This window comes from Meleagris gallopavo, chromosome 1 (assembly GCF_905368555.1).
Source record: "Meleagris gallopavo chromosome 1, MGAL_WU_HG_1.1, whole genome shotgun sequence".
NCBI classification, from domain to species: domain Eukaryota; kingdom Metazoa; phylum Chordata; class Aves; order Galliformes; family Phasianidae; genus Meleagris; species Meleagris gallopavo.
Window position 1 is genome coordinate 50,150,626 of NC_139404.1, and position 15,856 is coordinate 50,166,481.

At 49.3% G+C, this 15,856-nt stretch overlaps 3 protein-coding genes across 3 annotated transcripts; 1 reads left to right on the top strand and 2 right to left on the bottom strand.

Moving 5' to 3' along the window:
• The first annotated feature begins 221 nt into the window (after positions 1–221).
• On the top strand, positions 222–10,635 carry JOSD1 (Josephin domain containing 1). The gene is made up of 5 exons (XM_010710918.4): positions 222–686; positions 882–1,155; positions 5,381–5,509; positions 5,638–5,832; positions 8,116–10,635. Exons 2-5 carry the CDS (start codon positions 971–973, stop codon positions 8,213–8,215), a joined length of 609 nt encoding a protein of 202 aa, XP_010709220.1. The 5' UTR covers positions 222–686; positions 882–970; the 3' UTR covers positions 8,216–10,635.
• A 217-nt stretch (positions 10,636–10,852) lies between these two features.
• Positions 10,853–13,026, bottom strand: TOMM22 (translocase of outer mitochondrial membrane 22). The gene is made up of 4 exons (XM_010710926.4): positions 12,858–13,026; positions 12,639–12,757; positions 12,341–12,458; positions 10,853–11,616 (listed from the first exon to the last, which is right to left on the bottom strand). Exons 1-4 carry the CDS (start codon positions 12,966–12,968, stop codon positions 11,542–11,544), a joined length of 423 nt encoding a protein of 140 aa, XP_010709228.4. The 5' UTR covers positions 12,969–13,026; the 3' UTR covers positions 10,853–11,541.
• Positions 13,027–13,111: 85 nt separating this feature from the next.
• Positions 13,112–15,549, bottom strand: CBY1 (chibby 1, beta catenin antagonist). Its single transcript, XM_010710937.3, has 4 exons — positions 15,113–15,549; positions 14,647–14,752; positions 14,451–14,566; positions 13,112–13,649 (listed from the first exon to the last, which is right to left on the bottom strand). Exons 1-4 carry the CDS (start codon positions 15,188–15,190, stop codon positions 13,569–13,571), a joined length of 381 nt encoding a protein of 126 aa, XP_010709239.1. The 5' UTR covers positions 15,191–15,549; the 3' UTR covers positions 13,112–13,568.
• Positions 15,550–15,856: the final 307 nt, after the last annotated feature.

Consider the following 15,856-nt stretch of genomic DNA (forward strand, 5'->3'; position numbering starts at 1 on the left):
GTCCGCTCGACGTGTCAAGTACGTCTTGCCCAATAGGAGAGCTGCTTCTCTTGACAAGCGGCCCTAAGATCCAATGGAACAGGGAGGCTTGAGCGGTGGGGCGGGACAAAACACTACGGCAGTTAGGAACGCGGGCGGGCACTCTCTCAGACCAGCCAATGAAAAAGACGAACAATTTCACGGACAGCTGTGTCGACCAATGGAACGCGCCGAGCGTCCGTGGGGCTCCTGATAGAAAACCCCCGGGCGCAGTAGAGAAGGAAGGAGGGGGGAGGGCGCATGCGCTGCCGCCGTCGGTGCGAGGAGGCCGTGGCCGGGCGGCGGGGGAGCGACGGGTCCTCGGGGCTCCGTGCGGGCCCTGCCCGCTCCTAACGGAGCTTTCTCTCGGGCGGAGGCGCGGGGCGGCACGCCGGGCGCTGCGGAGCCCGGGGCTGTGTTTTATGGCCTAGGAGAAGGAGTAGGTGGCTTCCTTCCCCGAGCCGTTGGCATCTCGGAGCCTGCCCTGCCCGCAGCGATGGAGGAGGGCAGCTGAGGGACCCCGGCCCATCCCGCGCCCCGGGGCGGGCCCGCACCGTCAGCTCGGCCCTGCGGGGTGCCCCTCCCTGCGGCCTGCGCTGGGTACCGGAGATGGAAGAAAAGGAGCGGTGTGGCAGCATCCAGCTGGCACCTTGAGACTGACGGGATCCGTATCTTTTGCTTATCTCTCTGTTTCTGGGTGGGTTGTTTGTTTGTTTGTTTTTTGAGGGGTGCTGTGGCGTTTTATGGGGTACGGGAGAAAGGAGGTGGTTGTTAAAGCCAGCCGTCAGAGGCGGTTACTGAATAAACTGAAGCACGAGAGGGGGGTTGACGAGCTGGGAGCAGCCCTTGCCTATAAAATAAAGGGGCCGCGCGCTGCTGCTGTGACTCTGAGGAAGGGACCTCGGCCTGCTGAGTTTCTGACCTCCTGCTTCGCCATCCGCCCTGCGAGAAGATGAGTTGCGTGCCATGGAAAGGTGACAAGGCCAAATCGGAGTCCCCTGAGCCGCCTCAGCAGCCGCCGCTACATATTTACCACGAGAAGCAGCGCAGGGAGCTGTGTGCCCTCCATGCCCTCAACAATGTCTTCCAGGACAGCAACGCCTTCACTAGGGAAACCCTGCAGGAGATTTTTCAGAGGTATGGCATTCTGCACTGGCTGAAGCATTTACTTCCTTTGGTGCTTAGAGGGATTTGCAGGTCTCGTTTTTGGGGACAAATAGAAGTATTCAGAATATACTGCTGCTTCGAGTTAACGTGGCTCTCTTTTGCCCTGTTCTTTCCTCTTTTATTTTTCCTTCTTTCCACAGGAAAAATCGTCTCTTATTCTTGTTTCTCAGATTGTTCAACCTGTCTGAGAGCTTTATTGCCTGTGCTGCTATGTAGTTGCGCTGCATCCACCTTAATGCATCTTCTGTTTTCTGCCCCGACTCCTATCAGTGTGTTATCTTCATGCAGTAAAAGATCTGGGGAGTGGAGGTAGCTGGGATGACAAAGGGATCATCACATGAGAGTGGATAGTGATAGGACAAGAGGGAATGGTTTTAAGCTGAGACAGGGAGGTTTAGGTTAGATATTAGGGGGAAGCTTTTCACGCAAAGGGTGGTGATGCACTGGAACAGGTTGCCCAAGGAGGTTGTGGATGCCCCATCCCTGGAGGCATTCAAGGCCAGGCTGGATGTGGCTCTGGACAGCCTGGTCTGGTGGTTGGCGACCCTGCACATAGCAGGGGGTTGAAACTGGATCGTTGATCACTGTGGTCCTTTTCAACCCAGGCCGTTCTATGATTCTATAAAAGCTTCTCAATTTAGTACTGTAGAACTTTGAAGATGTTGGACATTAAAGCTTTGTCAACTTATTCAAGCAGTTAAATGAAGTTCTTCAAATATTGCAGCCTTTATTTCCTTACAGCGAGACCCTGCTTACCAAACAGGATTTAATCTCAGTAGCTAGAGCCATGTTTTCTGCAGTGTTGGCTGAACACTTCCTGGCAGCCTCACGTAATTAATAAAGGCATTCTTGAGTCTTACACGGGAAACTGTAATTGATGAATGTGCCCTGCAAAATAACTCAGTTGGCTGGATGTTTATTTCATGTTGTTTAACGCTTTGTGGAAATTGTCCTGAGGGTGCCTTTAAAAATTCTGATGACTTTAATTGATGAAGCTAAGGAATGGGGTAGTAAATGGAGTCTCCCTGTAGCATTCACTCTCTGTATCTAATCTTCTCTGAGGTTATGGTTGAGTACTCATTACCAGTAGCTGACAGTACATTGTGTAAGTGAGGCATAGGGAACAGCTCTCCATGGCAGCAGTTAGGCTGGAGGTGCTGCTGGACGAAGTTCCCTGCCCTGTTGCTACCACCCTAAAATTCTGAAAATTATTGAATTGGGGCTTGGCTTGTCATATATGTGCCTTCCTTAGTGAACAAAATGTGGTAATAAGCAGCTGCAAATGTCAGATGGAAGTGCTATTTACAATGGTACTGTAAATAAAATGCCTATTCATGAAGAGGAGCTGATCAACAGCACTTTAACTTTGTCCAGCATAAAGGCTCTGTGGTTTTGTTCCAGAGTAGCAATTGTCAGAGCTGTAATCACTGATGGATTTCTACTGGCCTGAAGTAAACAGAGGCAGTTCCTGCGGTGGAAGTGGCGTGATGATCTAATTAGTTGGTTTTCTCTGGGCTTGGTGAGAGAGAATTAGTGTGCAGCATGGAACTTCTCAGAAAGCGTTGAGGTGCTCATCTGGTGACACCTCTTGCCCCAAAAAGAAGAATTTCTTAAATTCCAAACTGGTGTTGTCTCATGTTCATATTCAGATGGAGGTATGCAGACTGATCCAACCCCACAGCAGTAGTTGAAGCAGCGTTTGGACAACGATCTCAAAAATATGGTTTGAATTTTAGGTGGTTCCGTGGAGCCAGGAGTTGGACTCTGTGATCCTTGTGGGTTCCTTCCAATTCACAATGTTCTAAATGGATGAGCTATGAGGAATGCATAGCAATTGCCTCCTCCTTTGCCTCTCTGTGGAGTTACTACTTGTTTTTAGCTCTTTGGCTTGACTTTAAGTAGCGTGGTCTTAGCCATGTTTTATACATCATTTTTCCACATGTTTTTCCCGTGTCTAGTCATACACTGGGTTCTACTGAATATGACAGAAAGACTGATGAGTATTTTAATAAGCTACAGAAATGTCACTAGGCATCTTTTTTTTTTTTAAGCTTAGTGTTGACATGGTAATGAAATCACAAATGAGCTTATGCTTTCCCTAGCTCTGACCACATCCCTTGAAAAATAATTGAAGTGTGTTTCTTAATCGTTCATTTCCCTTTTGCTGCATCCCATTGCTCCAGGCCAGTGTAGCGTGATTATTATCATCATCTCAAGTATATGCCAAAGCATGTCCCGAGCTCCCCCTCTGGTTCTGTAGTCCTCCCTCTCTTCTTTCCTCTAATAGGAGAGCCATCTTTTCAGTGTTTCTCTGCCTTTTGTTTCAAGAAGTAAGATTGCTTGTTCCTGTTGTTGCGTGGAGATGCCAACAAAACCGCTTCACTTGAGTCTGTTTCTTGATATCTTTTTAGAAAAGGCAGCTTTGTGTTGGAGTTTGATAAAGGTTTATGACTGAGAAACTCAGAAGGATTGTTGCCTCTAGTTCTGTTCAACTTCATCAGTCTTGCCCGGATTAATCTCTAGATAAATAATGTTATTGTTCCTTGTTTAGTCCACAATCCTTCAGCTGATGGTTGTGTACCATATGTAAGTGTATGTGAGCAGAAGTGTGACAAGGTGGCTTTTGAAGAAGGCTTTCTGATGGGTAACAGTTCTCTGAGTGTCACCTCTGTCTTTTATCTCATTTCTGGGCCTCTGTAAGTTACAGGAGAGAACAAAGATAAGTGCATTCTTTCAGCCTGCAAATAAGCTAGTCTTTGGAAAACTGTGCCACAAGAGGGTGCTTGTGTAAACCAAAGGGCTCTTAACTGGGAGGCTTTCCTAGCTTGCCAGCACTCATGAGAGATAATAGGTTGAAGCAGTGTTCTTGAGGAATTAATTGTAGCCCAGTGATCTTGCTTTATGGTGATGATGGAAGGGCTGTGACGAGCTACAGTAGCATCTCTGATTGGTAAGACGCACCAGAGACTTGGAGACTGGGAACTGATTTTCTGAAAATGTCCCTGCCTTGCTGAGAACTGCTCAGTGGCAGATATTAATAGATTTTTGTGTTACCATGTTGTTTGAGGCTGTTCTGCTGCAGTTTGCTGCCCTGAAGGAGAACAGAACTGACGTGGAAGGTTACCTGTCTGTACCTTATCTAGCCTCGGTTGGTCTGAAACGTAACACTCAGCTGGTCAGGGGAGTATCAGGGGTCAGAGCTGGCATGAAGGAAAGGCAGAGGAAACATGGATATCAGGTGCCACGAAACATCTGAACCTTGTGCTAGCAGAGCTAGTGGAGTCCTTGCCAATCAAAAGAGAACCCATCGCAATAGAATAGAGCTAAGGCTTGGCTTTCTCCTGTTTGCCATTGCATGACCTTGCTCTTCTGGGCTCTCAGTTTCTCTCTCTGTGCCCATCCTCCCAGCTGCTGAAGCCCATTTGTCCTCCTCACATTAACTCACTATCTCGTTTTCTCTGCTTACAGTGTTTATTCTGAGAGGGGTGAGGGTTGCATATCTCCATCTCTTATGCCTTGCATCCATTTTCTGTATTTGTAGACAGTAAAGGCTGTCTTCCCTCTTTTGTATATTACATGATAGACTCTGATTCTGGATTTTTGGATTCTACAGTCATGCGAGTGATGTCTAGGCAGGTTTTTTTTTTTTTAAGCTTAAAAGGTTGTTGTTGTTATTATTATTATTATTTAAACAACAGTGACAGTGCTTGAGAAACTTTCAAGCCCAAATATTTCCACAGCTTTATGTATGAATGTTCTTTTCATTTTCCACTGGGGGAGAACAACCTTTAACTGCAGGCAGCCCACCCTGGGTCTCATCTGCTCTTAAAGACTGATGTTGACTTCAGCACCTGAAGCTGTGGTAGCTGTTGTTCTAGATGGCAAAGTGGCATTTACTCCAATTCTGAACTAGGGGAAAATAATAAAAGTGGCATCCTGAAATACCAGTTCAATGCATGTGGAATGTTGGCAATCTTTCACTTCAAAGCTAGGATCCTTGGAGGTTTTGCTCATCAAAGTAATTGTAAATGCATTATTTAGCCCTCTCAGCCTCTTGGTTTAAGGGAGAAGGGGTAGATTGAAATAGTTCACTTTAAGGAAGCAAATCTCCTGAAAACAGACTTCAAGTTATACGGCAGTTTTGGAATATGGGTTTGCCAAACACCTGCTAGAGCACTTCTTGTTCTGTTTCCAGGCTGTCTCCCAACACCATGGTGACGCCACACAAAAAGAGCATGCTGGGGAATGGCAACTATGACGTGAACGTGATCATGGCAGCGCTTCAGACCAAAGGATATGAGGCAGTTTGGTGGGACAAGCGCAGGTATTCAGAAGCTGTGTAATTCTAGAGATGGCTGCCAACTGTAAAGCTAAAAACGAAAACCAAGAACCAGATGGCATTCAAGTACCAGAACGTAATCTTGTTGCTGTTTGTTTTCTGTACCCTTTTAGGGATGTTAATGTCATTGCCCTGTCTAACGTGATGGGCTTCATCATGAATCTGCCCTCCAGCCTTTGCTGGGGTCCCTTGAAGCTCCCCCTCAAGCGGCAGCACTGGATCTGTGTCCGGGAGGTGGGAGGCACTTACTATAACCTCGACTCCAAACTCAAGATGCCTGAGTGGATTGGAGGTGAAAGTGAGCTCAGGTAAGTCTTCCTCACCCCCTTGTTATGTGTTTGTGAGTTTGTATCCAGGTATTCCCTGCTGGAAGGGGTGAATTTGTTCTTAACCACTTAGTAGTGGAAGCATTTATGGCTGAATTGCAGTGCCAAATATTTGATGGTAATAAGATTTGCTTACATTTGGTGTGGTGGTTCTGTGCTGATGGGAAGTTCAGCTCCACCACTCCACTCTGTCACTACTCCTCCTCGAAAGAACAGTGGGGAAAAAATAGGATAAGGGCAGGGAGATTGCTCAAAGTTACTAATGTGGGCAAAACAGACTCGGCATATTGGGGATTAATATAATTCATTGTCTACTATTAACAGAGTAGAGCAGTGAGAGCTAAAAGCAAACTAAAAACACCTCCTCCCTTCACCCCCAAAGAGGCTCAGGGGAGTGGGGGCTGCAGTCAGTCCATAACACTTCATCTCTGCTGATCTGTAGTCACTCTGCCCTCGTGTGAGTGTGGGGTCCCTCCCCCAGCATGCCATCCTTCTCGACCTGATCCCACATGGGCTTCTCATAGGCTGCAGCTCTCCAAGCACAGGTCAAATATGGCACCATACCAGAGGGCCCACTCTTCAGGATCTGCATGATCCCTGTGGGAGGCAGCCCCTCTCAGCTTTCCTTTCCCACAGACTGCAGGTCTGGTACAGGACTTCTCCTGTGGGGGCTCTCTGTGGGCTGTGCCTCCTTCAGGCTGCATCCACTGCTGCACTGTGGGCTCCTCCATGGCTGTGTGTGGAGATCTGCTCTCCATAGTGGGGACGGTGGAGGGGCAGAGGGACAGCTTGCTCCTCCATGGGCCTTTCCTGGGCTGTGGGAGCACCTCCTTCTGAACTGAACTTGGTGCCCAAAGGACTGTCTTATCTCTGTTTTTACTCCTCTCTCCCAGCTGCTGTTGCATAGCATTTTTTTTCCTTTCTTAAATCTGTTCTCCCAGAGCACAACCAGCGTTGTTCATGGCTCAGCTCTGGTCAGTGGTGGGACCCTTCTGGAGCAGCTGAAGCTGGCTCTGATCTGACATGGGGCAGCTGTTGGGTGGCCCTTCCCACTACAAAAAAGCTTCTCTGCATAAGCCCAATGTCATTTATACCTTATTTGTGTGAAGCTAGGAAAATACTCTAGCCAACAGAGGTTTCTAAGAGCTCAGGAGAGCCTAATTTCACCTCTTACAGAGCTGGCTTTATCACTAGCAATGAATGTAGAGGTCAAGGCTGACGCTAGTGAGTGATGCCTGCAACTAAACGTGCTGTACCTCACTGTCTCCTCTAATGTGAGACCATCAAGATTCCTTTGCCTCTTCAGTACTGTGTGTTCCCAACAAAATCTCCTCAGATTAGGAGTGCAGCCCTATTCTTGACTGCTTGCCTATTTCAGTGCACGTTGCACGTCTGGTTTGATTCCCCTCTGCTCTTCATCTTAATACAGATGGTTGGTGTGATTTGCTTTGACTGTAAAACCTAACCTGTCCTTAGTTGCCATTCTGCTGCCATTCTGTCCTGTTCTAAAGTGTACAGATGGCACTGCTGTCTCAACTAGACTTGTTCTAACTTAAGGGAGCAATATTTCCAGCACCTGTCATGTCATTCCAGTCTTGACAAATTGGTTATAAGCCTTTTGTGAGCTCCCAGAGTAGAACAACACAGTACTGGATCTACTGTGCAGAACTAATTAGAGGGTTTTTTTTGTTTCAGTCTCGGGTGTGCTGTTCTTCAGCAATAAATAAGGACTTCCTACATGCTGAATTTTAGAAGTTGGGCAGAAAGATACAGGAGAAAACATTGATTTGACTTTCATGGTTATTGAATTGCATCCAGGTTTGGTATGAGAAAAAGCATACCGATGAGAAAGGGGCTGCAGAGCCATGTCAAGAGGCTGAGGCTTTTTTTTTTCCCCCTGCTTGTTTTCTCCACAAACACGTGTTGGATTTGTTGAAGTTACTTTCAGTTAAAGTGTGGTTCTTGGTCTTGGACACCTGAAGAAATTTTGGTTTTGATCTCTATTTCTGCCACCTTGGAAAGTTGGGGTGTGACATTTATGGAGATCTCTCAAGTGAAGTGATCATGTCTATCTGATTCTGCATAGCTTGCTGGGTAGAGATGTATTGAATCTAGAGTTTTTGTTCAGTTTTCTGTCAAAATAACGAGGTGAGAAGATGTTCCTCTCATTCCTTGTCATATTTGCATAGCTAGCTATGTTTAGTTGTAGAAGATTGTAGAAGTTCTACATTCAGTTGTGCTTATTCCTGTTTCTCCTTACTGTAGGAAATTTTTGAAACACCAGCTAAGAGGAAAGAACTGTGAACTCCTGCTGGTGGTGCCAGAGGAGGTGGAAGCACATCAGAGCTGGAGAGCTGACGTGTGACCTGGACCCACTCTGTCCTCTCACTACAGCTCTGCCCCTTTCTGGAACTCATGATGTCCTGAAACCTGGATAATGGGTGCCCCAACTCTTCTCTTCTGGAACTTCCTTTGTTAGGCTCTTTCCTTTCTTCCTTGGTGCAATAGGGCGGTGGCGTAGGACACTGTGGGTAGTGGGTGGGGGGTACTGAGGGCAGAGTGGAGGAAACTGGAAGCCATTCATTGATAGAAAAGGTGAATGAGCTGCGTGCTCTTCAGCTAATTAGAAGGTCTTGCTCTCTCTAAAGCTGTGCTTCAGGGTTTTCTGTAAGCCTCTGACCTCTCTTTCTCCGTGTTGCCCAAGGCTGCGTATTGTGGCACAGCGTTCCTTTAGAGCTCACTGGGGAGGAGCAGGGGCCAAGCACGTTGTCGCTCCTTCACAAGCCTCTCCCTCCAAAACAAGTTGTCATGAAAGTGATTGTGACTTGTAAGGGTCTCTCAGGACACACTCAAAACACTAGGAACGGTATGGTGTTCAGCACGACCCTCTGCTTTGTAGGGATGGTTTCTGCCCAGAATTAGAGAGGAGGAGTGAGTAAAAAGAAAGTCACCTTTCAGAAAATTCTTTGAGTAACTAGAGGATTCTTCCCCAGTATCTCCAAGGATTTACATGTATGGCCAAGTGGTTGTTTGGCAACGTGTGGCTTGCTAAGGCAGTGCGAAAACAGCAGGCACAAGCTAATGGGGGAGTATCAGGTTTCTGAACTAGAGGCTGAAGTCTGCCTGGGTTTTGTGCTATGTTGGGTTTTAATTTTTTTTTTTTTAAACATCTGAAGCTATTTTGGTTTTCTGCATGAACACCCAGTAGTTTAGGGGCTGCTTGGAAAGAAAAATAAAATCTGAAGGGGTTTTAAGAGGAAATAATTCTCTTCCTGAAGTCTAGCTCACAATCACAAATGCCACGCAGAATGTCCCAGAAGGAGCTTTCCTACAAGTGAGCTGGTCACAAAAGGAGAAAACAAAAAATATATATAACAATAATTTGAGGAGGGAAGTCTTACGATAGTCAACTTTTGCCTCTTTATTGTTATTAGCAGCCAATATGGGAGATGCAGAGGGTCCACCAGAATCATCAGGCATTAAGAGTGTGGGGCCTGGTGGTTGAATCAACTTCTCTTTTACTGTTGGCTGACAAACATTCCATTAATGAGTGAATTGCTTTTTCCTCCCCTCCTTTCCATGGGGGGAAAAAAGTGATGAAACATGGAGACTCTAAGAGAGATCTTAGTTTGTTATTTCTCTGTCACTTAGGCCAGCTGTAGCTCAGTTGCTGCTTCCAAGCAGGAGGAAGCACTGAACCGAGGACAGGGCTCCTTGTTTTTAGCTCTTCCTGGCTGAGCTGCCATTTGCTTCTCTCTTTACGCACGCGAGGGCTCAGCTAAATGGTAACTGCTGGAAAGGGATGGAGCTCAAACAGTTCTGCTCTGCCAGGTAGGGAAGTCTCGTTCTGGTGGTGTTGGGGCTTTCAGAAGGAGGGCTGTGGGCTGTAACTACCTTTTCTCAGTTGCTTGTCTCTTGAGAGCTCAGCAAAGCATGAGCAGATGTTTGAAGCCAAGCGAGAGACTGCTAACTCACACCTTGTTACCAAGACTGGAGGCAGTGTGACGACAGGACGAGCGTGGTGTTCACTGAGCCCTGGACATCCCACAAGCACCATTTTGCAGTCTTCTGAGCACAGCCTCCAGAAGTCAAGGGCGAGTGGCTCTTATGTTTTAAATACCCAGCGTTTCTAGAACAAGTCCTGTTTCGTAACACATTCCAATGACCAATACCAGCTGGCGGAGTTTTTAAACACTTTACAAGCAGAATGCAAAGCCTGCAGGCATTCTGCTCATGACTTGAAGCCATTTCTTCGAGAGGAAGGGGGAGAAAAAAAAAAATCTCTACAGCAACATTTTTCTATGCTGCGTAAAACCGCACTTTGGAGAAACCGTTTGCATGGAAACTGCAAGCCAATGGATCAGTGCACAATATGCAAAGATGTTTTAAAATATTTTGGGGCTACTTTCCTCTCCTTGTATGTCAGCACCTCTTCTGTGGGGGGAGGAAAATAGTGTGATCCAGCTGCTCAGGTAAAGGGAAACTGAATGATCACACCCCTGGGGCAAGCAAGGCTGCTGGACAGAGGGTGGGCAGACCAGTCCAGTCCCACTGCCTGGGAGTGGGGAAAGCCCAAGTTTGTTTTCTTGCTTGTTTGTTTTTTGTTAGAGCCTTGTCTTGGGTTTGTTTACAGAGATGTATTTTGTTTAACCAAAAATGAAAAAAAAAAAATGGGAAAAAAAAACATTTCCATATAAATGTCTTATCTCTTCTGTATGTTCAACTGAATTGTTCTGTAACAAAGTATGTAAAGGAAAAATAAACTTTTTTTCTTTGGTTATAAAACTGAATAATATTAAGAATGTTGAGCCTTGGTTCCTCATGCTTGAGGTAGAACGGTGGACAGAAATTCTAGCACTTCTGTAAGAACTCCCTTAAATTACCCCAGATGTTTGGAGTCCCCTCCCCAGGAGAGATGTGCATGAACTAGAAGGGCAGAACCACTTAAACTTCAGTGGCACCAATGCTCCAGGAAAGAAGCATCCTCTTCAAGGAACATCTATTAAAACCACACTGCTCAGGTTGGATTTATTTAATATTCAATACAAAAAAATATGCAACCGATTTCTGAAATTCTACTTTATGATACAGAGGATCAGCACTGATGTGATTTTCATTAACCCCCTCTGCCACTCCCTTGGTACTCACACACGCACACACACACAATGTTGCAGTGAAAGTATCTGCACACACATCTTCCCAGAGAATTTTTTTTCCACAGGGTACAGATACCCTCAACTCTCCTTCTTCCCTTGGATCATCTGCTGGGAGAGTTGCTTCTTGTTCTATCACCGATGCTCTCAGGCTTCGAGATAGCCAGGAAAAGATTTGTGTTTGACTGTTGCCGTCTGAAACCCAACTTGCGCCCCAAGATGGTTTTTCTGGGAAGCGAGGAGTCCAGAACAGGAACTCCATGATTTCAAGTCTCTGTAACCGATTACAGCGTACTGATTGAACAAAAGAAAAGACTCGTGACTTCTACAGGGGAAGAATGCAGACAGGAGCCATCATCAGGTCCAGACAGGGGGCTTCCCCCCTCCCCCACAGTATGAACAGGTCAATGTCCCAAAATATAACCAAAAATAAAAACAACCAAAAAAATAAATGCCCTGACCCAACAAATCAACAGTTCAATATATCATAATCTCAAGGTCTTCCCACATGATACAAATCCAACGTGGCTGCAGCAAATTAGATTTTTCCGGGAAGTGGAGGCAGGGCCCCTGGCATGCCCCCAGACAGCCCTGTGTTGGGTCCTAAGAGAATCTGTAAGAGAGAGAGAGAGATCAGAAGCGTTGAGGATGCACCTCACTACCCTGCAGTAGGACCGGGAGAGCACAGCAAGGCAGCGCCCACCCCTGGGATTAGACATTTAGCCCTGTATAATCAATGGATATACAGATGGTATATATATATATATATATATATATATATCCAGGAGCTTGGCTAATATAATTTATATTGGAGTAATGAGAGAAAGTCACTCACTCTGTCCTGGGCTCGCGAGATGAACTCCATTGAAGCGGATCTCCAGAGAGATCCTTCCCCACTGGCAGTCAGCTCTTAAATGGGTCTAGGAGAGGTGGAGCCAGGCTCCAACCCTTCCTGCAGCACAGGTGATTTGCCTTCACCTGTGCTCCCGTGGCTGACTCGCCTCAGGTGATCAATCAGAGGTTCAGGCTGTGATTCAGCAGCCTCATACAAGCCCTTTCCATCTCTGCAACAACCACTAGGTTCAGAGCTTCACTTTACCAAGCCCAGACCCGTGGGGCTGGATGCAGCTGTGCAGGCCAAGAGGAAGCTGCCTCATGCTACTCCCCCAGGATGCAATCAGAGCACACTGTGGGATAAGTGAGCCCACAGCATCAAACACATCGCCTTTGCTTCTGCTTCCAGAGCCGCAGCACCAGCTGATCACTGCGGGACTGAGCAGGCAGCCAGAGCTGCATCCAAACTGCAATGAGGGCAGGCGGTGCCGCTTCAGCCTCACCTGTCGCTGCTGCAGCTGCTGCTGTTGCTCCATCTGCAGCTTTTCAGTTTCAAACACGACGGGAAGTACTAAAATCATGAAGGAGGTGGTCCCAATCCACAGAGCTGCCCTAGAGAATCTGCGTGGAAGAAAACGCATTAGGAAGACGAATCTCGGCAGCACAGTGGAGCAGCTCTTGGATCCTTCCCTCGTTCCTTCTTCCCCTTTTCCCCTCCGATGCCCGGCCGGAACCGCCCGGCCTCTCCCAGCCGCCGGAAAGCGGATCCCTCCGCAGCCCGCGGGCTTCACCGCCTCTTACCTGTACATCTTCTGCGCTATCGCCAGCGACAGGTCGAAGGTAGCTCCGGCCGCCGAGCGCACGCTCTCGGGGAACATCTCGGTCAGCCCCCACAGCCGCTCCGCCAGCGTCTCGTCCAGCTGCGGGCGACAGCGCGGCGTCAGGCCTGCGGCGCCCGACGGGGTCATCCCGCTTGCACGGCCCTCCCGACCATCCCGGCCCGCCCCGCCGCCGCGCTACCTCCTCGTCGTCGTCGTCGTCGTCCTCCAGCTCGTCCTCCAACTCCTCGGCCTTGCCGGCGCCGCCCTTGGGCAGCAGCTCCTCCGGGGACAGGGACGCAGCGGCAGCCATCACCACCACCACCAGGGACGGAGCGGGCAGCGAGCCGCCGGAAGCGGAACTGAGGACTGAGCGGCTCCGGAAGAAAGGCGGTGCGCATAGCGCCCCCTTGCGGCCAGGAGGTGTCGCCCCCCAAAATACGACACGCCCTCAGATTTGGGTTCCAACAAACGTTTTAATGGAAGTTTTCATGTAAACGATGCCGAACGCTCGAGAACAAGCAAGGTCAGCGCCCCGCTCGCCAAAGACCTTGCACAAAGCCAGGCTGTGAATCCAGGCATCTGCCGTGGCACAGATCTCTGCTTACGGGGAGCACGGCGCTGCCAGGTTGCTGTGGAGCGTGTGTACCTGCAGCTAACAGCCATGAGTGCTAAAAAGTGGTAAAGTGCTCCGAGAACAAACATGAGCGTTGGTTAACAGTGCACAATGTGACGTACTGGGATGCGGAAGCACCCTTACACAGTACCGATGCAATACTGCAAGTATCTTGTCCCGTGGAACTATCTATTTGCGGTACCAATACAGCCCGGAAACCCAAGCCAGTCTCTGCCCGCAGGAACAGGGAAGGTCTCCCATGACCTCCTCTCTCTTCTCCCTCAGCCGCCACTTCCGTCACTTCCTCCTCCGGATGTGACTCTTCAGCTCCTCCAGCTCCTTCTCCATCAGGTGGGACTCGGCGGTGGTCTCAGAGAGCTGCAAGACACAGTGAGCAACAGTAATGTGCTCCTTCAAGCACCACCCTACCAGAAGCTTTTCTGATTACACTCTGTTTTGTGAAACAATCTTTCCAGAAGTGTCACCAAAATTTACAGCCACATCCAGCTCCAATGTGAGAAAACATTTGCATTTCGGTGAGAGGGAAGCTGAGGCTTCACACTTCACCGAGACAGCCCAGAGAACCTGGATAGCAGCTATACTTCCTGCTAAGTGCAGTGCCACAGTCACAGAAGCAACCTTCCAGATTTAAAACATGGAAAGAACATAAAGAAGGAAAACGCTGGAGGAACACCTATTTCTTCAGGCTGACATAAAGGCCAAATCATTTAGTATACTCAGAGTATATACACATTCTATTTCAGCAAAGAAACTCTACGGATTTTGAACATGTAAAGCTGAATTTTGGTTAGTTTAGTGCTGGGAGATTCTGTCACCCATAGGCTTACATACAGAACAGATATAAGATTGCTTGTCAGGGCACAAGGAAGATCCTAGAGCTTTAATCTTCTGTGACCTGACACAGCATTTGCAGGGGCTCCTGTCCAACTCAGCACTTGCTAAGTACTAAGCTAAGCTCTGCCCCTCGTCTTGCAGAGGGAGCAGATGAAGTCAGACCTTTCTCCCACTCTGTTCACTCTGACACCAAATTTTTTCTTGCACAGTATGGTAAAGCAGCAATGGATTGCACTCTCTGCAGTAAGAACCATTTCCTTTGGTGCCCTCAGCACCTTTCATATCAGCATTTCCACCGAGGGCAGGCAGAAGTTCAGTACTCACCATGTCCAGCAGAATATCCACCTTCAGACGAAGGAGATTGTTTTCCTCCTCCAGCTGCTGGTTGCGTTTGCGCAAGCGCTGCATTTCCCTGCGATCTCCCGTGAAGCTTCCTATTTCTGGAGGAAATAAAGAGACCACACGGAGGGCCGTCAGCTAACCGTGACCACTGGAGGCCCGCCGCGCTGCACGGCACTACCTGCCACCCACTGGCCGTTCTCAAACTTGAGGCTCTGCCCAGTGAGGTTCATGGTGGGGGTGCCGTACTCCAGGCCCAGCTCGACCTCGCGGGTGGATCTGTCCAGCTGCAGAGAGAAGCAATTGTTGAGGTTGGAAAAGACCTCTTAAGATGATCTAGTCAGCCATCACACATCACCATTAAACCATGTCCCTCAGTGCCACATCCACACGGTTCTGGAACACCTCCAGGGACGGTGACTGCACCACCTCCCTGGGCAGCCTGTGCCGCTGCAGCACCGCTCTTTCTGGGAAGAAATCTTTCCTAACATCCAACCTGAAACTCCCGTGGCACAACTTGAGGCCATCACCTCTCGTCCTATCACTCGTTCCCTAGTTACTCACCACCACGCCCGCACTTTCTCCCACCCAAACACACTGGAGGTGCCACCCAAGAACTGGGAGGAACCAGCAGCCCCAACACTCACCAAGTGCAGGTTGGACAGCGAGGCGGCCTTCCGCGGCGGGGTCTTCTTAGGGCTGAAGGTGCTCCCGAAGAGAGGCATCGCTCCCTACTGCCACGTTCCTACCGCCGGGCCGCGTCCCACGAACACAGTAGGGGCAGAGGCGCGGGCCGTTCGCCCTGCAACGAGTACCGCCCGAAGTGGGGAGGCAGCGGGCACCGTTTGCGAGAGAAGAGCAGACGAGGAGCTCCCCGCTCCCGTCCCGCCGCAACGCCCGGCTCAGCCCCGCCGTGCGGGGGCGGCGGCAGCCCGCTCCATCGGGATTCGCCTTCGTTCCGTGGGGGCAGCACCGGTTCGCCGAGCGGCGCCTGCGCCCCGCCAGTCCCCGCCGCTCTGCGCTGCGGGTCCGCCGCGTGGCCCGACGGCGGTTTGCGGCCGGCGCGTCGCCATGGAGACATCGGGGCCCCGCCGCTCCGCCCAGCTGCTGCGCTGGGCATGGGGCCTGGCGGAGGGGTTCCGGGCCTCGCGGGGGGCATGGGTGGGGTTAGTGCGCTGCTGGGGGTACAGCCGTGCTCAGACGGGGCTTCAGCGCCTGCCCACACACTGTCCAATTCAGGGGGCAGTAAGGTTTCCCCTGAGCTCCTCTTCTTCAGACTGAACAAGCCCAGTTCCCTCAGCCGCTCCCCATCAGATTTGTGCTCCAGACCCCTCACAGCTCTGCTGCCCTTCTCTGGACACACTCCAGGGCCTCCGTGTCTTTTCTGCAGT